This window comes from Oculina patagonica, chromosome 6, assembly GCF_052425735.1.
Source record: "Oculina patagonica isolate OP01 chromosome 6, crgOcupat, whole genome shotgun sequence".
In the NCBI taxonomy this organism is placed as follows: Eukaryota; Metazoa; Cnidaria; class Anthozoa; order Scleractinia; family Oculinidae; genus Oculina; species Oculina patagonica.
Window position 1 is genome coordinate 2,063,218 of NC_135763.1, and position 24,205 is coordinate 2,087,422.

General features: G+C 38.1%; 2 protein-coding genes across 4 annotated transcripts in view; one reads left to right on the plus strand and one right to left on the minus strand.

The window, feature by feature from the left end:
* Positions 1-6,057: 6,057 nt before the first annotated feature.
* On the minus strand, positions 6,058-13,915 carry LOC144656108 (pyruvate dehydrogenase E1 component subunit alpha, mitochondrial-like). Its single transcript, XM_078516332.1, has 11 exons — positions 13,764-13,915; positions 13,382-13,450; positions 12,520-12,693; positions 11,445-11,571; positions 11,164-11,255; positions 10,773-10,871; positions 10,217-10,366; positions 9,989-10,060; positions 9,231-9,298; positions 7,270-7,378; positions 6,058-6,885 (listed from the first exon to the last, which is right to left on the minus strand). The coding sequence occupies exons 1-11, from the start codon at positions 13,815-13,817 to the stop codon at positions 6,718-6,720; spliced, it is 1,182 nt and encodes a 393-aa protein (XP_078372458.1). The 5' UTR covers positions 13,818-13,915; the 3' UTR covers positions 6,058-6,717.
* Positions 13,916-14,365: 450 nt separating this feature from the next.
* The window catches only part of LOC144656073 (uncharacterized), a 32,485-nt gene continuing 22,645 nt past the window's right edge, over positions 14,366-24,205 (plus strand). The window contains exons 1-10 of one of the 3 annotated variants that reach the window (XM_078516292.1): positions 14,366-14,750; positions 14,897-15,106; positions 15,894-16,027; positions 16,480-16,758; positions 18,969-19,583; positions 20,731-20,918; positions 21,456-21,640; positions 22,384-22,486; positions 23,011-23,187; positions 23,998-24,188. In XM_078516292.1, coding sequence (XP_078372418.1) covers positions 14,635-14,750; positions 14,897-15,106; positions 15,894-16,027; positions 16,480-16,758; positions 18,969-19,583; positions 20,731-20,918; positions 21,456-21,640; positions 22,384-22,486; positions 23,011-23,187; positions 23,998-24,188 — 2,198 coding nt within the window. In that variant the 5' untranslated portion in view covers positions 14,366-14,634. The remainder of the gene's footprint in view (positions 14,751-14,896; positions 15,107-15,893; positions 16,028-16,479; positions 16,759-18,968; positions 19,584-20,730; positions 20,919-21,455; positions 21,641-22,383; positions 22,487-23,010; positions 23,188-23,997; positions 24,189-24,205) is intronic. The other 2 variants (XM_078516294.1, XM_078516295.1) reach the window with 2 other exon arrangements.

Sequence of the window (24,205 nt, forward strand, 5' to 3'; positions counted from 1 at the left end):
AACATTGAGAAGCTTGAGAAGCTTAAAATCGGGCGCTTTGCCTTGAAAGGCAGAGTTCAGTACAGCAGAAACCACGAAGCAGTTACTTAAGTAGCACTCAGTCCGACTGTGTTTGTGTAAGTCACAGGGCTTGCATGAGCTGTATTAGTGTGCATAATATAATATCTAGAACGTTGTCGAGATTGCATTATTACTTAATGACATGATGTTTCAATTTATAAATGTATCTCACACAATACAAATAAACGATTGAAGTAGACGACTAGACAATGTAAATTTTAAGACTTAGCAAAGTGCAGTGTATTGGTAATACTGTAAGGTGTGGTTTCACCTGAAGGTCGTGTGCTTTTCGGTATTTTCCAGGCATTGCACTTTGATGGGACAGTACTACAACTGTTTACCGGGGAACTACTATTGTCAAGAAAATGATCACAACTTGTTGATGAATGATTGAACATTTTTTCATACCATTACTGTAATAGCAATTGATGAAGGCTTTTAGTCCTGAACCAAAGTATAAGGACTGGGAAATACTGAAACCCATTATCAGCCACCTTAAACGGAAATATCTTGTTGGTTTTCAAGGAATCCAAGGAAACTTCATCCCATGTATCTATGTATTGCGTTTTTTTTTAGTATTTTTGGGATTTTGCAGGTGATATTTTTTAAAAGAATTAGTAAATTTAGACAACTAAGAAATATTGAAAATGAATAATTGATTGAATTAATTGGCAGACGGACACCAACAGTCCCGTGACACCTGAGTTTCAGGTAATGTGATGATGTTTCCATTTTTTCTTCAATCCCCACTGATAAAGAACTGTTTTGTGTTATCACATGTCAAGCCTTTAACAAGGTTAAGAACAAAGGATTATTGTGCACTATATATTACTCAAAGACTTTCTGGATAAGAGATGCTTAAAAAAATAAAGTGGAGGATGTTTTCGATGGAGACTAGTAAAACGCGGACTAGTAAAACGCGGACTTGTAAAACGCCTCTAGACACTTCGAATTCCTTGGCCACAATCACTTACGGCTCTCTTCAATACATAATGTCTCAAAAAAACAGTAACCTCAGAAAGAAGTCAGAAGCAAATAAGGTCGAAAGACCGATTTGAAAATAACGGCAAATGTTCTAATGTCACGAACGTAGGAGTCGTGTAGGTCCGTCACCTTTATTTACCACATACTGCCCCCAAATTAAAACAGTACCCTCAGAAAGAAGTCAGAAGCAAATAAGGCCGAAAGACCGAATTTAAACATTTAACGGCAAATATTCTAATGTCACGAACGTAGGAGTCGTGTAGGCCCGTCACCTTTATTTACCATTGACTGTTGATTTCTGGACGGGCCCCGTTCTACGTCGTGCGAGCAATACAAACGACTGCACTCAACAGACGTCAAGTAGTGGAAAGAAAGAAACATATGCACACAACTCATAGCATCAATCCCGTTGTTTTAGTAGGGGTTTGCAGAACGAACATGTGCTATACTGTAAAAACATCTCCACGCTAAAACAGACCATAGAGTGCTCAAAAAAGCTAGAAATATGCCGTTGAAGAAACACACAAGAGCTTCAAACACAAATTGTTTCGCTCGCTAAACCGTTTAGTTTTATCCGATTTACAAGCGCTTGTTTTACAAGTCCGCGTTCTACAAGTCCGTGCTTAACAAGCCCTCGGTTTACAAGTCCGCGTTTTACAAGTCCGCGTTTTACTAGTCCTCGTTTTACAAGTCCGCGTTTTACTAGTCCGCGTTTTACTAGTCCTCCTTTTACAAGTCCGCGTTTTACCTGAGTCCGCGTTTTACTAGTCCGCGTTTTACAAGTCCGCGTTTTACTAGTCCGCGTTATACTAGTCCGCGTTTTACAAGTCCGCGTTTTACTAGTCCGCGTTTTACTAGTCCAGTCCAGTCCTCGAAATACAGTATGCCAAAACTCCCCGCCCTCTAAAGATAAGTCCTTGACGGTTTTGTCGTTTTTCGGTGCCTATTCATCTTCGGCATCTTTCTCATCCACCTCTCGTTCTGTCCTGTGTCTTCATCACACGAAAGAAAAGCTGATTCTCAAAAAACTGCCACAAAAGGAAAACAAAAACAAATGAAAACCATATATCGAAATTTTTTTCTAAAATTTTATCATATTCTTAATTCAGAGCTACAAAGAAGTTCCTCCTTTTGAGTTATTGATACTGTTCTTACATACCCTTTCCACTAGCGAAATTTTACAAATTCCTCGCGGCGAAAGAGCGCGAATCCAGAACAGACTCCAATCGAGAGTGGTTAATTTAATTATATTAATTAACTATTACAAATTTATTTTTAATTTTCCCAAGCCGACTAAGCTATAACTAACGTCGAGTGTATTTTCAGTAAACAAAACATGCCGTTATGACGCCGGAAATCCAGCTCACGCATACTTTACCCCGTGACTCACGCAAACCTCCGACTTACGTGCTACTACAGTCATTCCTTTCTAAACATTTTTTTTTTTGACCACCACCGTACCTTTCTACCCAAAAAACTCATGAAACCGCCCGGTTTTAACCTGTTTTAACCTTTCAAAAATTAGAGCGTTCGAAACTAAATAAGATCCGTAATCACAAACAACATACAGCCGTTTACCAGCACTCTTTAAAACTCCTGAAACCCTTCAAAATCAGGAAAATAAATTTTGAAATAACCTTTATCAATTTTTTTTTTTTTTCATTTATAAAATGCCTTTCAACACTACTTCAAACAAAATCCTAATTTCAAGACAAAAAATAACAAATATTCGTGCAAATTTTATTAAGCCAATATATCACGTCTAAAACTCAACAAGTGAAAACCCGTTTTTTTTTTCGTATCAACGAAAACCACTTTCGAATAATCAATACATGAAAATAAAATAAGATCAAAAGGAAGAAAGGAACCTTTCTAATTATTTGAAGACTTTCAAAGCCGTGATATTATGCATCCAATCCGCGATAAAATTTAATTACAACAAAATCCAATTCTATTTAATTCCATTTTTTCAGTTGATACCTTTATCCAACTTGTAAAAATTCCATCAATTTATAATACTGTACATTCCAATGTTTTGCTCAGTCTTCAGAAGCGTCTATAACCAAATTAAAATTCAAAAGCTGTCCATTATTTAAGTGACGACCATTCAGAAATGAAAACGAAAGTTTGTAAATAAAAAAAAGTTTTACGGCGGAGTCAGGCTCAAAAAATATACCGCAAGATCACACCCCCATTCAAGTCAGAAACCAGCAAACCACCTAGTTTGCTAAAAAAAACACTCGTGACATCAATGACGTTAACTTTTTCATTTACAAAAATAACTTTAACTTGTCAAAGTAAGTGCAATTTCACAATGGTGAATATCAGTACAGTATGGGGCCCAGTTCTCGGCCACTTTGTGTTTAACGCGTTTTTTCACACTCCAGTTGAATCAAAAGAAGAAGGTATTTCCTTCAAATAAATGATTCAGTGCAATATTGAGTTGATCGTTCAATTCGAATAGAAAGCTCACACGTGAGTTTACGCGGAGGTAGGTGAATTTATCCCGAAAAAGTTTTTTTTACGGCTCCAAATTAGATTATTCCAAAAGCCCCCACCATACGAGTATTTTGATGAATAATTTCAGCTTTTTTTATTTTTTTTGAACCGTTTTTTTTTTCTTTCTTCGAAATTTTTTCGACGTTTCGTATTTGCCAGTTCTCGGCCACCCTGCTCGCTATCACAGCTTAGCGTTTTTTAATATAATTCACTTGCTGCCAGAATGAAAAAATAAATTTTTAAAAATAAATTCAATCTTATTTAAGTTTTAGCTGACTCTTGTTTTTATTTCAACACTAATTAAGATTTTGAATTAAATGCACGGGTCACACAAGGTTTTGCCAGAACGCACATAGGCACTAGGCGCGTTAAAATCCTTCTTTTTAAAGTAAAACAAAGCATCATAAAAATAATTTGGGATCGATATAGTATAAATAGGTTTACAGAGTGATTTTATGACTGTGAAAATTAATTGAGCATTTTTTTACAGATAATTACGCACAAGCTTTTTAGTGGCCGAGAATGGGCCAAGGTGGCCGAGAACTGGCCCACAAATGGATTTATTTTTATTATGCCGGCTTTTACCGGTCGATACTTACACTAAAAAGCTGAATAATCTAGCTAGCTCTGGGAGAAATTTCAGTTCCTCGGTTCTTCTGAGGTAAGAAATACAAGTTTACGTCAAAAGTGGCCGAGAACTGGGCCAAGGTGGCCGAGAACTGGGCCCACAAATGGAGCTTTTATTTTTATTATTGCTCGGGCAAATTAATTTTTGACCGGTCGATAGCTTTACACCAAAAAGCTGAATAATGTAGCTAGCTCTGGGAGAAATTTCAAGTTCCTGCGGTTCTTCTGAGGTAAGAAATACAAGTTTACGTCAAAAGTGGCCGAGAACTGGGCCAAGGTGGCCGAGAACTGGGCCCACAAATGGAGCTTTTATTTTTATTATTGCTCGGGCAAATTAATTTTTGACCGGTCGATAGCTTTACACCACAAAGCTGAATAATGTAGCTAGCTCTGGGAGAAATTTCAAGTTCCTGCGGTTCTTCTGAGGTAAGAAATACAAGTTTACGTCAAAAGTGGCCGAGAACTGGGCCCCATACTGTACTTTTCCCCGTAAGCTTTTTTCTCTGTCCTTCCGCCGAAGCAAAAAAACACAACCTGATTACACATTAACCCAAAAGTCGACCAAGTGTGCCTGCAACGATTTCCTGTCAAAACTAAAATGAAAACCATTGCGGTATGCGTCACCCGTAGCGGTTTTGTAGCAACCCCGAGCTATCCCCGTCTTTTTGGCCGCGCCAGGAGACTACGCTCTAGGACGACCAAAGGGTAAACCTTAAATCGGCCACGCCCGATTAATTAACAATTTCCAAAATACCGTATTTACTCGAATAAGCGCCGCCCCCGAATAAGCGCCGCATTTAGGACAAAAAAGTTAATAAGCGCCGCCCCCGAATAAGCGCCGCAGTCTCGATGCGGCGCTTATTTGAAGAATTTCGTTTAACTTAAAACGGCACTACAAAGTAACTCTAAGACAAGCTTGAACATTTCTTTGCATCCAAAGCGATGTTTTGCAGTTATGAGTGATTGTTTTTTCGCTCTCCCATTAGTTCTTCTTTTCAACAATCTAACAATACATAGTTCTGTTAATGTTGCGAAGGCCGCCAACCTTTGCCAGGGCAGCTAGCGCCACTTCTGTCTTAGCAAGAGACAAATACTGACAATCAAAAGACGCTCTTTTCAATAACTGTAAAAGATAAGATTATTGTGGCGTCCAAATTTTAAATAAGCGCCGCCCTCGAATAAGCGCCGCACCTCAGACGCGAAAAATTTAATAAGCGCCGCAGCGCTTATTCGAGTAAATACGGTAGGTCGTTCCATTTTGCCTATATCAATGGGAAAGTCGTCTCCCTCTCTTCTTCTTCCTTCCTATCATCCTCTCCGCATCCCGTGTTGACCCATTCGACGCGGACTCTCCACCTTACGAAGACAAAAGAGACGACTGGGGACGAGTCAGTGTAAACTGAAGTGACACGCCGCAGGGCGATAACACAAACATGCACTAACGACGCATTTCAGTTAGTGCGTAGTGGAAAGCGGCGCTTCAATGTACGTGTTGAAAGAAGTACACTTTCGCCCGAGCCAACGAGCAAAAAGAATTTACCGCGACAGCAAGGTCCGGTACAGGGACCAACCTCGTCCCCAGGGTCTCTCTCTCACCGCCCCAAAAGCTCTTGGGGGCGCTGAGAGAGAGACCCTGGGAACGAGGTTGTACAGGGACGAGTCAGAAAGAGGTAAGGGGTAAGTGGAGGTGGGGGGGGGGGGGGGGGATTGTCTTACTGAAGAGATGTAGGGAAACCCAGTCTTACGTCGCAAGCCTATCTTGCGCTTGCACGATTAACCTTTAAATTTCCTCTCTCATGAAAAACTCCGACTACAGGGTTTTGGATTACTATTTTAAGTGATATGTTTAACTTTTCTCGTCAAGGGAGAACCAGTAATCACGATCAGTGGATTTATAAAGCACGCTGGTTTATTTCTTTTTATATTGTGTAAAAATTCTCTGTTAGCAAAATCTTTCTCTTATAAGTACAAGATCTCAGTTAGATAAGATGTGTGAAACAGTTTGAAATCCACGCATCCTACTTTCATTCCATAAACAACCATTTTTTATAAGCTACAAAGCATATGAACACCCTACAGTAAAAAGTATTCGAATCATGACAGTTTTAAGAAATGATCTTGTGTGGAATGAAAAACTGCTTTTCCTGATGATAAAATTCATATCACGATCCGAAATTTAGACGAGCCCGTGGTTATCGATTATACGGTCAGGGCGGTTGCTTAGAAACAAGACGCGTTAAAATTAAAAAAAAAAAAATTACCGGTTTTTTACTGTTCTTTTTCTCGTCTTGTCTACTACTTTGGGCTGGCAAAAATTGACAAATTATTGGATAAACGCAGCTTATAAGCTGTAACTTAACGGCTGGAAGGAGCCAGTTTATATGCGAGTTTTGATGTCCATTATAACCAGTCAAATTAAATGCCTTCAGACCCCAGGTAGGCACGGCCAGAGAATAAAATCAGATATTTTCTAAAATGACTGAAAAAACCCTTGAAATTCGTTATTTTTTGTATCGCTGCCCGTAGATAGGTCTATAAAATTTGTATCTAATTGGTCACGTGCCTAGACCAGTTGTCACAGCCCCGGATCACGTGACCGTCCATGTTATCATCTGCGTACACGTCCAAGTAAAGATCGTCTAGGGTGGGGTCGGGATCAGACTCGACTGCTTTCACAGCTTGTTCAACCTCCTGTTTTGCTTCTTGCTCGAGACGCTGAAAGTAAAAAACAAGATGATGTTGAACCTTCTTATTTTTTTCTTTGAAGTCTTAGTCTTATTTCTGTAAATGTGACTGATTCTCAAAGACTTTTTCGTCTTTGAGAATCATATTTCGATTTTAAGACACATTTCAAGAAACAAGCTCTCATTATCGAGAATCAAACTCCCATTTTCAAATATCCAATTTCCGATTTGCAGCGCAACAGTTTTACAAGAAACTCTTGAACCTTCTCACTTATTCTCCACGATAACAAGATGCTAAAAAGTGCCCAAGAAATACATGAACCATATCTCACTAGTTAAGAACGGTTCGTCTCTATTCACAACATACTAGTTAACAAGATTTACTCGCCAACCTGCTCAAGCCACAGTGTAATACCTTAATGTCCTCGGTGTCGGCAAGCCCTGAGTCCAGCAGTTTTTCTCGTAACCCAGTGATTGGATCACGTGTCTTACGCACGGACTGTACCTCATCACGTGACCGGTAGCTATCAGGAAAAAAATAGAATTTAATTCCCTTGTTAAGAGGGAAGATACAATGTGATAATTAACATTTTTTTTTTTTTCAAAGTAGCAAGGCACTGGAAGTACATTTACTATGTGAATGAGATGGTTGTATTTCAATTTGGATCATTACCGTAAAATTCCGGTTATAAGCCCTGGGCTTATACAACTTCGTAAGGGGTTTTGGGTGGGCTTATAAGCGGAGGGGCTTATATCTGGGAGGGCTTATAAGCGGAATAAAAAAAAACGTTAAAAACACATAAAAAAAGCCACATTTAGCCCTGTTCAGTACTGTAATCAGGAAGAGGGGGGCTTATATCCGGGGGGGCTTATAATCGGATTTATTTTTTTTGTTTTCAGGTAAGATAAGATAAGATAAGATAAAATTTTATTGAACACTCCTAAAGAGGTTTTTCAGTGAACAATACATGAAGTTGAATAAAATGTAAAATTTAAAATGTGTACACTAGTTATATATTATAAAAACAAAATAAAAAGAAATAGAAAGAATAACTAAAAGTGGCTATAAGCCACTAAACTCGGAAAAGTTATTATGAAACAAGAATCGAAAACAACAAACTGACAAATAAAGGTTTGCTAATACAAATGATGTTATACTTTCCAAACTTCTGTTTACTTCACTTTGATTGTCATCAAATACTGATCGAGAGCAGACCGAAAGGCCAAGAGATAGAGTTCCCATCTGTTGCAAATTGATTTCTTTCTTTTTATTTTTCCTTTTTGTTATTTGAAGGTAACGAAAAATAATAATAATAATAATATCATTGGCTATAAGTCGAGCGATTTTTTTTCATCAAATCGTACTGAAATAAATTCATCTTTACCTGAGTGTTTTGGGTTAGTTTTTTTCTAACTGGTTCTAAAAAACCAAAGGTTTACGGTCTCGGCTTATAGCTAAATAAATATCATAATATTATTTCAAGAAAACTGACATTAATACAATATTTCGGTTGGTGACTAAGCATGTTAATTTTATGTAATTTAACAAGAAATGTAGGTATCAGAGAAAAGGTCTCATTCTCTAGAGGCCTTAAAACACTTGCACGCATTGCGTGCATATGTCTAACAGGAAACGAGTGAAGGAGTGATGGAGTGAAGGAGTGAAGGAGTGAATTCACTTCGCCCACTACAACTCTTTTCCGAGTTAAAAATGAAAGAAATAAGAAAAAAAAAATTAATTTAAAAACTCGCTGAGAAGCTTTGTCTTCAGAGCTTTCTTAAAAATTGTATGACTCTTGCATAGTTTCAAGTCTTTGTCTAAAGAGTTCCATAGCTTTACTATTCTGTAATAAAATGACTTCTGGCCAGCAGTGGTTTTGCACAGGGGAATATTCAGTTGTTGTGAATTTCTTGTGGTTCTGCTTGATATTTGTTGCCTTTTGACAAATTGCGAAGTCAGATAGGTCGGGGCACAGCCCGTCATGCACTTAAATGCGAAAACAGCGTCTCGGAGGTAAAGCTGCTTTTTTACGGGAAGCCACCTCAAATTCTTGAGGTAGATGGGCCTATAACCGAGAGGGCTCATAAGCGGGGGGGGGGGGGGGGCTTATAACCGGAATTTTACGGTATCAGAATAACTTTGCTAAGTAGTAAGTTGGCAATGAACAGTCCTCTATTAATTGTCTCTGAAGAAAAGATTATATGATGTGCAAACAAACTCACAAACAAAACAAAAGAAATCAATTGCATAAGTGTACGTATAATTAAAATTAAAGTAAGCTTTCAATTTAATTGACTGACCAACCGAACAGACAGACTGTTCAACCAAATAAATGGTCATAAATGATCAATCTGCGACTCACTCACTGACCGTACCTTGTGCCAGGATCACTCATGCTGTGCCCATAGTAACGGTATGTAGTCAGCTCAATCAGAATTGGACCCTGCAGGAAAAACACATTTAACTATAAGGAAACACATTGCCTTTACTATGCTGCAAAATTGTGAAAATCTCATGATGCTGGCTAGACTACGAGGAGTCCCTAATTATTTTCACAGTCCATCGGGACTACGGACTGCGAAAATAAATAGGGACTGCTTGTAGTCTAGATCTGGCGGGCTGGGTTTGGTGGAAGTAATGTTCCAGATAAAACGGTATACAGTGTATAACAGAACAGCTGAAACCAGTTCACTTGCAACCAAAACCAAATGCTGGGTTGAACAGTATTGCAGAGTTTAGGATGCTGGTTAGGCCAATTCTAATAATAATAATCATTTATATAGCGCTATTTAGCTAATCTTTCATAGCGCTTTACAATCACTATGCTAAAATAAAAAATAAAATATAAAAATACCTAACTAAATAAATCTATGAATGAAATTATAGAATGAAATTATAAAAGTTAAAAATTTAAAAACTAAAAATATCATGATTATTTAACTGGACTTAAAGTAAATATGTATAAGAAATAAAAATTAAATGTCATAGGCTTTTTTAAAAAGATAAGTTTTTAGGTTCTTCTTAAAAATGTCTTCTGATGCCAATTTTCGGATGCTCTAAACAACACGTCACTGACTACAATCCTAAATACCACACAATATGTATGGGTTAATATGTAGTTCATTACAGTTACCTTTCCTGATCTTGCATGATCTGCAGCAAATTTAGTTGCTTCTCTCACTGTCAGAACATCCATGCCATCGACCTATCAGATGACAATATAATTTTCAGACCGTTGCCCTTGGGAGGAGAGAGTAAAGTGTCTTTCCCAAGAATAGGATAGGAGGACCTAAGCTAGCCTGTGACTGCTGAGGAGGAGGAGGCAGTAGAATAATCTAAAATCTTCACTAGTTAAACTTACTTTAATTCCAGGAATGTAATCTCCTCTTGTGTGGTATTCAGTAGTGGCTGCAGCTCGTTCAACAGACGTACCCATTCCATATCCATTATTCTCACACACAAAGATGCACGGCAGATTCCATAGTTTGGCCATGTTGTAGCTTTCAAACACCTTCAAGAGAAATGTTAATTAAAACTAGTAAGCAATTAACAAGAGTGCCACCAGTTAACAAGTATTGATGTCAACCAAGCAGAAATTGAATTACTGCTTCATGAGCAAAAAAGGCTTCACACAAATCAATTGAGGATTTGAACACTGCAAGTTGCTTATCCAGTTTCTGTAGCATGAAGTGAGCTAGAAGTATTGCTTCTCCCCCTGAATGACCTGAATGAGATGCAATCCCATCACAGGTCCCCCTTCCTCAACTCCCCCCCCCCCCTCCACCCAAAGTGTTTTGTCAGGATGCCTGTAATAATCAACAGTTTGCTGGCAACTATTTATACTCCTGGATAGAGAACACCACTGTGAGAGTAAAGAGTCTTTCGCAAGAAAATAATTGTGTAGAAATGAATCTTACCTGTCCTTGGTTAGCTGCACCATCCCCATAAAGTGTAACACATATTTGCCCATTGCCTCTGTATTGGTGGGCTAAGGCAATTCCTGCACCTAATGGAACCTAGTAAGGGTGCATGAACAAAGCAATTTTAATTGACTGTGCAGTTCACCAAATCCCAAGAAGACATCACAGTCATCCATGCGTAGCACATAATAAATGATACATAAAGAACACTTGCGTAATTCAACTGAATTTTTAAGTGCAGAAAAAGTGCACAATAACATCTATAAACTAGAGATATATTGTGTGTGGATTGTTAGTTTTTCTATGACATTGACAGTAGTTCTGGGTTTATATACATGTACAAGATAGTCAATATGCGAATTTAACTAAGACAGTCTTTGTCACCCACCTGAGCTCCAACAATTCCATTTCCTCCATAATATTCATGGCCATACATGTGCATAGAGCCTCCCTTACCTTTAGAACAGCCAGTTTTGCGACCTTTGGAATAAAATGATTACATGGAAGTCTGAGTTATCTCGCATGTTACAAGTATTACATAAACGCTGTATCGTACATTGTTCCAGCAACACCAACCAACAAAGTTGAAGTGAGTGAAAAAATGGTGAAAAATGACCACACAAAACCTTTTCCACCTGTCTATCCCTATCTATGGCATGGGGTTCTAACCTGCTAATTCACAAAGGATTTCGGCAGCAGAGACTCCTTTCAGGTAGGTCCAGCCATGACAGCGATATGCAGTTATAATGCTGTCATCCTTTTCAATAGCAGCATCCATTCCAATGCAGCATGCTTCCTAAAGGGCACCAAGCAAACAAACATGAGGTTGTACATTATGTATACATAAACATCCATAACTTAGTAAAGAGTGAATGCCTTTTTATTTAAGTGTCAATCTAATATAGCAGTAAATAACTACTAAAGGAGGACCCTAAATAAAATACAAAAAAAATCAACATTAGTTTTAAAATACTTTAGCATATTACTGCTTAATACTAAATTAATAATAAAATAAGTCTATAATCCTTAAAATATTTACTTATAATAAGATCAACAAAAACTACAGTTACTTTAATGATCATCTGTCAGCAGAAAACATAAAATTATTAGCAACAAAAAAACAAAGTAAATCTGTATATTGGGGAAGAATCTCCTAGCTCAGTCTCTGAGTGTGGGTGATACCAGGGTATGAATGTGTAGTGAATGAATAAAATTTTATTAAGCATTTTAAACAATGAACTTCTTATACAGCAAACAACATGTACTATACATGTAATATTGTATGTGAAGACTAAAGAAACCAAAATCCATAAAAAGAATCAACATTAAATTTTAGCAACAATTTAAAACTAAATATTAAAAAATATTGTTCAGTAGAAACCGATCTGCCATCCTCAGTGTGATTTGATTAAGTTTACAATAAATAGTGAGCAAAATTACAATTATAATAATAGTGATAATCAACACAGTAACAATAATGAGAAAAAATTATTTATGATGTACTTGTGTGTTAAGTGTTGGTTTTTCTCAACGGATGTGCAGTGCTTCTTTGTTCTTATGTGTAAACTTTGAAGAGGCCTGATCGATGACGTCAAATTTGGCCTGCGAGCATATTGAGCATGCCAAATTTTACATTATTGATCAGGCCTCTTCAAAGTTTACGCGCAAGATCAAAGAAGCGCTCCACTTCACATTCAGAACTTCAAATTGAAGAAAGTGACATGCTGATGATGTCAGACCTTACCTGCCCCGAGTACAGATGACAGAAACCTCTAATAACTTTTGATTTGTACAAAGTACTGGCAGCAGTCTCCATTCTTCGAATAACCTGCATTTTTTTGTAATAATCAAGGCCATCCTCTCTGGTCAGCACAGCTTTCTTGGGAGGTCCACTATCTAACCGGTGAATTGGACAATCCTTGTAAGAAAGCATCAGAGTTTATTAGACATCTCAGTTGAAGGCCACCCAATATTACTGTACTGCAGAACTCAAACACAATCAAATGACTGTGTTTGTTTGTTTTTTTGTTTGATTGATTGAGTGACTGATCCATTGTTTGATTAATGGATGGACTGACTGACCGACTGACTGATTGATTGACTGACTGATTGATTGACTGACTGATTGATTGATTGTTTGATTGATTGATTGATTGATTGAATGATTGATTAGTAGTATTATCTTATCTTATTAAACTCACACCCTTTGATGGTTTCTACAGTTGTGTTTGAGAATTTCAGTTATCAAAAGTTTGATTGGTGGTTGAAAAATGTTTAACATTTGAAATAAATTTTAAGCATCTTTGATATCTATTACATGTGCTGTCTCACGTCTGTATCACACATCCCCATGGTGCCAGGGCAGGAAGCTGTTGAAGCTCTATATGTGCTGACTGGTACTGTACATTTTGTAGATTTAAAAATTGTCTTATTGGTTTGGAAATCAAAGGCAATCAAGTGTAGTATTTAACATTCACATAAATGAAATCCCAGTACGTTCGATAAGTAATTTCTGGCTGGAAGTCTAGACTAGAATAAGATGGAAAACCTTGGAACTGCCTGACACAGTACAATGACTAGACCACAACCATTCTTTGGCTACTTACTGATAATTCAAATTCTGCTTCATTTACTTGGCCTGCAAGTCCTCTGGTGCTAACAAGCCAGCCTAGAAACTGGAATCCACATATTTGCAATGTCAATATTAAACCAATGGAAGAAATGGAGGAAATATTTCACTTAATTTGCACCGGGTTTTTAGTTAGTTTCCACGTTTCAAATTTAAAAATAAGCTATAATAAGAAGGTAAATACAAAGCTACGGCATGAAAGTGACCAATTTGAAAAAACTGGCTACATTAACTCGTAACTTTGGAGTCAGGCTGCACAGCTAAAATCACGACGCGACAGATTCAACATTCAACATGGCTTCGGTGAGTGACATAAAGTTACCAAAAAGCTCTTTGTAAAACAACAAAACACCACCTACCGGCTTCTTTAGCGAGGAAGTAGCTCTTAATGATACAAATCCCCTTCTTAGCATGATATTTCGATGTTTTTTTGGCCTAAAATATAAAGATAATTGCGTCCGAATGAGGAAAGGCAACCTGCAACCAACACCAGGCTAGTGGCACAGACAAACGTTCGGTCCCAGATTTCTCTCGGCTAATCTTGGCGCTCAGGGAGGGGTGGGAAGAGTTTTTAGGTGAACATCGGAAAAAGGCATTTTTTTACTACAAATTTATCGAAAAAATTATTCTTTTTGGCTACTTTGGCAGATTATATATTAAATTCCATTAAAAGGCAAAGAAATGGTTAGCAATTACATCCTGTCACTTTTAGCAGTCCTTAGCTTGGTACAAGGCTACTTTTCTGCCCTAGGTCAGGTCGAAGGTTGATATATATCAGTATATTTCTCAAAATTTTAATAGAAACAGGAGGTTTTACATGGAACTCTGCAACGAAAAGTTCCCAAGCTAGTGCATTGAGAATAAATAAAGTTCAGAAAGTTCCACCTCAAAAAGTGCATAAATAATGCAAGAATAATGCATAAATTATGCATACTTGCTATAAATTATTGGGGCAAAGTGATATAGTGTAAGTGGGTTTATGAAGGCTGGCGGTTGGGTGGCTATTTTAAAAGATTTTACACTTCCTCTCTTCAATTTCAACGCATCGTTGCCAGTGATATGTAAATTTAATGAAACGTAAGACTTTGCTATCTGCATATGTCCGAGAACAATTTATAGCTTATTGTCCTTTTGCCAGTCCGATGCATCAAAGATCAACCGAGCGAACGCCTTTCATTCAACTGCACGACTCAACTTCTCGACAAGTTGGTGACTTATAGCTCATTTAATATGTCGGAAGATATTTATATTGATGTCAACTACCTCACAGAATCAGAAAGAGATGTTATTCTTCAAGTGCTTGCCAAAGACGAAGAACTACGGAAGCAAGAAAAACGTCGAATAAGGTGTGTTTGTAAACTTCGTGATGTTTGGTTTGTTTTTAACTTTCGACATGCGGCACGTAAGCTTTTAATATTCACACATTTACAATATTGCCTCAGCGTTCCCTACCATGTTCCTGTTGTTGATTCGAAACCGTTATTTCTTGTAGCTCGTTGAAGAATGAACTAGACCAAATAAAGAAGAACGGAGCTAGCCAAGAGGAAATCGAAACATCTCGTATTTGTGCAAGATGTCGAACTCCACTTGGTTTCATCTTCAATAGTGGTGCTCTGTGTCCGAAATGCGAGGCCCGGGTGTGTAAAATTTGCCGAGAAGAGACCAGCGATTCTTGGCTTTGTATTCTGTGTGCGAAAATCAGGTGAAATATTTAATTATTGATCATTATCCCCAGTGAGTAATTTTAGAATCTTACTACGTATTTTATTTTGATTTTGAAAGAAGGCTGCTATTAAAAAAAAGTCAACGGCTATGAAGAAAATAAAAGATATCGCTCTAGAAACTCTAAGCTCAATTGTGTTTTAAACAATAATAGAATAAAATTCTAACAAGGGATCAATAATTCTGGTTTCTTCGCTGATTGTTCAGTTATAATGAACATCATACGTGTATACTCTTGGTTCAGCGGGTGATTTTTGTTTTGTTTACAATTTTTTTTTTGTTGTGTTGGCTCCGTTGTGTTTAATAAGACGAGATTTTCTACGGCCAGTAACTAGAAGAACCGTAAAAATATTAGTTGTGTTAACGCTACTGAGACCACACATGATAACAATCAATCGACGATAAAACCATGCAGTCCCTGAGACAAGATGAATATCTTGACCTGACTTCACTGATAAATTGGTTATGTGATATGTTCCGATAATTTATTCATTTATCAATGCGTATTTTGATTGGATATTAATTTTTGCTGTTGGTTACTCTCCACTATACATGTAGGCTGACCTGATGTAACTGCAAAATATAATAATCTAGATAAGGAAAATTTACTTAGACTGCTGCAAACTCAGATCAACGTCTATGCCTGAGTCATTTATGGTTTCCATAGTGACACTAGTGCTTCTTTAAAATTTGTTTGTTTTGATTTATTGAATGATGCCAGATGCCATTGCCATCTTTTATTAAGCAACAAACCTTTCATTTCTTAGGGAAGTAAGGGCTGAATCTGGTGCTTGGTTTTTTGAGCAAGAGAGAAGAAAAGGGGATAGGCCGCAACTCTATGGCTCAGCTCTAGTGCGTGCGTCCTTCAGGCGAGCAAAGCCAACAGCTCAGCCAAGAAATGGTGAGTGTCATTACTTGGTAAGCCCAGCTGCCACATTCCTGCATGGCCCAAGTTTGACTGACAAGCCAGCCCTGTTCATGCATGTATGCGGGTTGAGTTTGTTGCTGGGTTTTTCCGCTGGATTCTTTGGCTTTCCTTTCTCCTTAAAAATCCAATTTGATTTGGAGTAGAGTACCCTCTAAATATATTACCCTCTAAATATAATTACCGGTATAATTTAATTATTTATTGATATGTAAAGATTTTATTGATATGTATTGTACATGTATATGAAATGTTCAGTGTATTGTTCCTTATTGAAAAAATCTCTTATAGCACCAAAGATGATACAACTTGTTCAGGTTTTCGTCAGAATTAAGTGCTTGTGATAGATTTTTACATGCTAACCTCTTTGAAATTGTTTCTCGATGTATATAATAAAATTATTGTACAATCATGTATCTCTTTGCTAGATATTAAAGATGCTGATCCAGGTTCGCCTCCTGTTATCACCCTCAACCTAAGTAATCATGACAGGATTCACAGGCCAGTACCAGTACACATGTCACGTCTGCCTGAGAAAGATGTTGAAGAAGAAGAGGAGGAGGAAAGAAAGAATGCAGTAGAGATAAATCAAAACTACAAGCAGTACGTTAAAGCTAACCAAGTTCCACGAAAACCAGGAGAAGAACAAAGTGATGCAGATGAGCAAGAGAAGGGGTCGGCGTCATCTGCTAGTTCTACACCAAGAGGTGAGGATTGTATTTTTACTTCAAATCCTAATGATTGGCCATAATCTTTCAGTCAAATTCTAAAATATTCATGAATACTTCTTCTTACTAAATAAATGCTGTAACTAGTTGAATCCTTGAGTCTGATTTGGTATGAACTGAAATCACTTAATAAATTCCCTTACAGTTGCGCTGGAAGGGAAAAGCTTTTTTCCGTTCACGTCGTGCAGAACACCTGTTCAGCGACAATAACTTAACTTACTGTAAGGGGAAATTAGATGTTGGTCACTAAAAGGGTTAAAAGTGTTATCAGCTATTTAACAATTAGACCACGAGCCAGAGTTTACTATGAGCGAATAGTCAACGAGGCCTAGCCAGCGTGTGGGCATTTACTTCAATGTATTATTAATTTGGCCACCCAGAGTCTTCTCGGTGGTGTCTCTGAATTGCTAAGTCAGTGAGGAATAAGAGTTTTGGTGAGAATTCAGATAGCGGATGAAAGAATGAAAGTGTCTTACACTAAAGAAGAAGTAAAGCAGATGGAAGGTGATCAGAGAAATATTTTAGAAGGAGACCTTGAGTCGTGTCAAGTAAAGAATCATTGGAAATCCAGCCACAGCACTGTTTCAGTCACTTCAACTTGATTTATACATTTTTAGTTTACACATTGAATTCTCAGGGTCCGAAATTGCGCCTTCCTGGTCGCCAATGCGACTAAATATTGAGAGCTGGCGACCAGAATTTCACAACTGATCGCCCACCGGCGACTAAGTTGCTTTGTAAGAGTATTCAGAGAAATTGATTAAAAATAAAATTCGGAGCCGTTTTTTAACAATTTATTGACTCACTTTTTATCTTAGTGATGTCCTTGAGATAACACTAAAGTAAATTTCTCGCTACATAATGTATAAACTCCCCAACAGCTCAGCCAACAGCTGCGATCAACACGATTCGAACATTGCAAGCCGCCATGTTGTTTTCCTCAGCGGTTTTCCCCATGACACTATTGCGGGCGCGCCCAGACATGTGCTTTCTTTCGCATGCAATGGTCCATGCAATGAATATTCATTCTGGCGATGTCATGTCCGCGGACACGCTGAAATATTTCCGTCATTTACTTGAAACTGGTAAGGCTACAGATGCAAAAAACTTTGTGGAAGATTTAGATATTTCCAATTACATGCCAGGCTACTAAGCTACGACGTTCCACGAACGCAACACGTTCTTGTTGTCACTGTGTTGAATGAAAAACTACCTGTCGAAATATGTCAGAAAGTTGGTGGAAATGATGTTTTTTATATTATTAAAGAGCGGAATGTTGGGGTAAGACTGTAAAGTATTTTCCGTTTAAATGTTAGAGAGTTAACATTCGATAAAGAAGACTTTTTAAGACTCTACTTATAGGCGGGTACAGCATTTCTTTGAGTGATTGTCATCGTTGTTTTGTGGTATAAGTAAGCTGTTTTTGAGCATATGAATGGCCAAAAATACACAAGAAGAACAAGTGTTTCGTCTTTTAAGTGTAAAAGGAAAGTCAATCGAAAAACATTGGCGACCAGAAGTTGCCATCTGGCGACTAAAACTTTCGGTCCGGTCGCCAGGTGGCGCCGATGTAAAAAATTTAATTTCGGACCCTGATTCTGTACAATAACCCCCTCAGCAAACTGCTTTATCCCATTTATTTTTTTATAAATTTGTTTTCCTGTTTAAATTCATTTTGTAACTTTCTTTTCAAGCGTTTGAAATATAAGATATCATTTAAATAACCAAAAGCACACAGTGGCAGAATTTGTAAACTTCCTTCTTAAAATTTGAGCCAAAACCTAATAATAATCAGGAAGAATTCTGAAAGTTACAATGTCACCCAATATCTTCAGGTATTCGCTCAGTGACTGCTGGTGCCTTCAAGGGAATGGAAATCATGATTTCTTTTCTTTTCTTTATGGATTAATATATAATTATAAAAATTGCAATTATATTGGATCAATGTTATTAAAATTGGTATTTTTTAATTTAACATCTGAGTACAAAGGACAACTTTAACACTGGTACTTTAAACAGGCGTCTTAAAAATAACTTCAGTAATAATACAACACGATGGCATCACCATTAGACTATTTAACAGCATAATATTTTTATTAAAATATAAAAAAATAATGCTAAATGAGGAAAGCCAGCTTTAAAAAATAAAGTAAAACAAACACCTAACATACATGTGTGATGTCATATAGGATCGCCTGTCAACATTCTGGACAATGATGCAATTGAAGTAGCTGATCAGGAAGAAACCGTTTTTGAGCATTTGAAAAACCAAGACCTCAGTAAGGCTGGGGCTGATGACGATGCAGAAGAAATAACGGAACAAGATGAGCCAGAAAGGACAACAAATGGTGTGCACAGATATGACGTTGCTAATGGATACAGTGCAGAGGAAGCTCAGGATTACGAAGAAAAGGTGCATGACTGGAATGTTGACAGGGAGGAGGCAGGTGTATACAATGGTGAACAATTCAAAGGTCAACCAGCTGTTGAGGTTAAAACCAAGTGGCATGAAGTGGCACATGAATGGGGTGGAACAGACGACAGCTATGAGCAATCAGCGCCAGACACGTACCTTCACAAGCAGCTGCTTGAAGTGAGGTCGGCATCACCAGATTCAGAGGCGACAGGGGAATTTTTTACTCCCCTTGCCTCCCCGCTACACTCGGGAACTGGGACTCCTGCTCTCTCAGATTATGGACAAAGTGAAGGCCGGCGGGGCTCAGGTTCTGATGTGTTTGAGGACGCTGGGGATACCACACCCATAGAAGGAGATAGAACTCCTGTTGCAGAGCTGGAGCAGGATGGTAAGAGACTCCAGTAAAACACTACACTGTGCATGTACTTTTCATGAAAAATATCACTCTTTTTATTACAAAGTCCCTGTTAGGACTACAACTGTAGCTCCATTCAGTCTTCTAGGCAGTTAGTTTTTCTGAGCCATACATGTAGCTACACGTAGATTTTGTATGGTTCATTTCAGGACTAAGTTACATGTAAGTTGGGTTGTGCTATAGATCAAGTTAACAGTTAGCTCAAGGCATGCAGTGTAGTGTACCTCAAATACTCCTACATTCCAATTTTAATTATTCTTTGTGATTAATTGACACAAACTGTGTTTTTTAACACCGATTTTTTTATAAATAATTTCTTTTTACTTTAACATTCAGTATTGAATATACATTACAGTTTTCAGTTGGCACAGTTGACTTGGTACACAATAAACTCCTTTCAGTCAACTTGAAGGCTTGTAAAGTAAACCAATGTTGTTTTGTGTTCTACTTCCAGTCTTTTCAGCAAGTGACACAAAATGACAGCTGCTTGCTCAGGCTATTTTCAGGCACAAGCTCGCTGTCCTTTCTGAGTTCTTGTAACATTGATTTTAGAATTTGCTAAGTTGACGATTTTATTCCTTACTTTAGTCACTTGCCTGCCTAAAAATATAAGGAGAAACAGTTTTATCACTCTACATGTAACTTTGGTATACAGCTGATGTTTTACAGTAGATTCAAGATCAACATCCATTTTCCCCTTACAGCTTTCATGCATTTCTGCAATTCTCTTTCGGAGAATTGGGCTTAAACTTGAAAACTGCTATTTCCCTGCTGCAATGTGTTTAAAATCGTGAAATTCGTGAAATACTGTAGTTTGTGAACTGCAAGTTTTACACATGGGCTACTAGTGGTGGTCTATATTTCTAAGCCATTAGTAAAGGATAAAGGATTAGATTGGTGAATGCATTATAGCATAAAACTTTTTTATTATTTTTTCCATCAAGAATTTGATTTTGAAATAATTATAACTGCACCTATAACAGCACTTACTGGTAATTATAATGTGATCATCATTTTGACTCAAATTAATGTAAAATTTTTACTAAACATAATTATTTGTTGAGGATGTAATAATTATGCATAATTGTTAAAATGATTTTTCTTCTGGTTTTACTAACAGATGTAGATAACATTGGAGATGTGACTGTCACTAACCCTGAAATCGTGTGCACAGATGACATTACTGAACAGGAGGAGGGACAGAGGACTCCAACACATGATGACGACATTGACCAGGCTTTTGCTATGTATGAACGAGACCACCCAGGCACAAAAACACTTCAAGAACAGCTTAATATCCTCAGCATGGTTAGTGAAATGAGTGACTGTGTTATTAAATATTTTGTTGCCATAATGTTTCCCCCTGTTTTTGGCACTTTATTTAACTTTTAAAAGAATCAAAGTGAAACTTGCAGGAGCTAGGCGGTAGACTTGTACAAACAGAAATTGAGCCCGAACTGAATGAATGCGAGAAGAGTGGCTTAGTTCTTTTTAGTAGAGACCAACAAAAATAGTATAAAAGTTGTCCATTGTTTATTAAATTATTTAACACGTTGTTAGTTGATTCTTTTTTACTCCGAGCTCCAAACAGAATTAATTGTAGCGTGACAGATTGCCTAAATTGCGTGACCTAGCGGTACGCCGAGAAGGTGTGACTAAGACTTACAGATCTTTTTGGTATCTTTTTGTATCGTGGGACAACCAAGACGCTACCTAAGAAGCTAAAATGTGTGCTAACTTATTTATGTTCGTTTATTTCCGATGGCTTACTTGTTGTTTTTTTTTTGGGGGGGGGCCCCGCTGGTCGCATAATAGGGTAGATAACGTTGCTGTGTTATTTTTCAGGGTAGTCGTGAGAGTATAGTCAGTTATTACAGTGATGCAGGTGAAGGTCGGTTTGGCAATGTAACAGTCACGGGTGAAGTACTCTTTGGATTGAAGTACAACAAACACAAACACCAACTGGAAGTGCAGATTCACAGAGCTAAAGACATCGCTGCTGCAGACGAGAAGAGAGGGCGATCAGATCCGTAAGATAATGCTTGACTATCTTTATAGGTTTGATTTATTGATTTAATAGAACGCGTTAAGTACCTGACACTGTCAATTGCCGAGCAGGACAAGACGGACAAGGCTTAGCCGGAGAAACAAGACCTTCCAATCCTAGAAGAACAGGAATAATTTAGGAATGATAAGCATAATCGACCTCCTCGCCTGATGGGGATCGAAACGCAGCGATCAACACCTCAAAATGACTCCATCCACGGCGAACAGTAACCACATCTTTAAAGACGCAAATAGTTTATTCGTATTACACCCAAATCAGTAGTTGCTTGTTGGATTTTTTTTTTCTCACGATATGTTCCTGAACCCTCACTGGGATTTCGCAGATTTTTGGTCTACATTTGTCAACTGTTCTGAAATTAGTGGTAGGCAACTAAACCCATAAAAAACATTATCTCTAAACATCTAAAGGAAGAAATAACCTTAATTTGCGGATTGAAATCAACCTACTGCTATAAATATTGATTTTTTTAATGACGCGTGGAAGCAACTTGAAAACGTTAGCCTCAGTTACTTTTTCAAGTTGCAATCCGTTTCCATCCGAGCCATCCGCAGCCAAAGATGCTCGTTAACAGTTTCAGTGCACTAATATAAGAAGTTTTAATAAAAATGGACTATTATTTTTAGGTCAGTTCATGCGACACAAATATAAATTTTGGCTGTTCGAAAATCTGGTACAATCCGTGACATAGTCTTAATGTGTCGATAGGTATGTAAAGGTGTACCTTCTGCCTGATAAAACCAAAGGAGGCAAGCGCAAGACAAGGTCAAAGAAAAATACTTTGAATCCAGATTTTGACGAAATCCTAACGGTAAGGGTGCACAATTATACTTAACATATCCGGAGCGGAAATCGCCTGAACAGCCGACGAGGCCGAGGGGTTGCATCAGACGAATTCCGAAGAGAGGGAAATTGAACACAAATGTCAACGAAACACGCAGAAGAAGAGCGCGCGAAGATCGGACGACGCAACCACGAACGCAGGAATCTGTATGTACGGATGACAGATATCGTTTACATTTTGACCATATATGGGCAGCGCGCGCATGTGTTGAATAATAAATGCATTTATATGTGATTTGCCGTTATAGTGTAGATGACTTGGAAACGAGAAGTGGTATAGATTGTGTTGATAGCAAATATCTTTATTTTGAAGAATAGTTATTTATTGGGTTTTTCGTTGTATTGGGGGAGGTTTATTCTGCCAAGAGGTTTGTTACGTTGGGAGTTTAGTTACAGTTCATCCATTTAAATATTTTTTTATGGCCTTTCGTCATATTCCGCGAGGTTCGCATTGTGCATGTTTTGAACTGAAACTTGCTGCGTTATTTTCAGTTTAAAATAGGATTTGAGGAGATGCTGACTCGCACGCTTTGGCTAGCCATGTGGAATCACGACACGTTTGGACACAATGATTTCCTGGGGGAGGTGATGCTGCCTCTTGACACGTATCAGGATTCAGGCTTTAGTTGGGATGACCCTTCACCTAACTGGTATCCACTTCGTGAGAGGGTAAGTGAATATACGTGTATGCACACTGTCATACTTTATCTTCTTCGTGTGTGTCTGCACAAAAGGCCGTGACCAGGGAATGCCAGTGTTGCCTGTCCTTCGCTAACTTCAATACCTGCCCCCAACTCCGTTCTTTCTACTTCATCTCCCGCCTAACCGATCGTCTCCCATGTCTCGCGGAGTCTAGCGCATAGCCTCCTGTAGGATGGCTACCAAAAGCATTCTACAGGTGTGTGATGTGTTGTTCTACATGTAAAGGTGTTAGCTGTAAGAAAGTACTGCTTGAACTTTGCAAGTTTTCCTTGCAAAATCCAAAATGCTGCCACATACTAGCTAGCGGAGACAGCCGCGACGAAAAAAAGAAAAAGAAAGCTTTGTAACTTGAATGATTTTCTCATACATGTAGCGGGGGAACTATATACCTTAAGTGTATTTTAGGACATTGTGGGAGACCTCGTCCCACGTATGGACAATAAAATTGTATTGTATTATTGTATTGTATTGTAATGGCGTTGGATCAACTTTTTGTCCATATGCTTATTCTACCGAGCATGCAATGGAAATATTTTTTGTCAAGTCGAATGCTATGCTAGAGGTCTGAAAAAAATCTCGCAAGTTAACCTGCGATCAGGTTTTCTCTTTTTTGCGGTGGGAGGAAAGAGAAAAGAACGTCTGATCGCAGGTTACTCGCAAGTTGGCGATGCAGTTTAGTGTCTCCGCCCTTGCTTGTTGTTGGTTTTTAAAAACCTGTGTGCTCAGGTGTACGCATAACAAACGTGAAATATATGTTGTTTCTCTGTGTTACCATAGCGACCAGAGCCCTCCTTGATGGCGTACTGTGGAGACCTTACAGTGTCACTGATGTATGAACCGGGGGAGGAGTCCCACAAAGACAAGAAGAAGAAAAAGAAATCAGGCGGAAAACTGCATATCCAGCTGAAAGAAGCGCGAAACCTGCCTGCCAAGGACTCCAACGGATTCTCAGATCCCTTCTGCAAAAGGTACGTTATATTGTGGA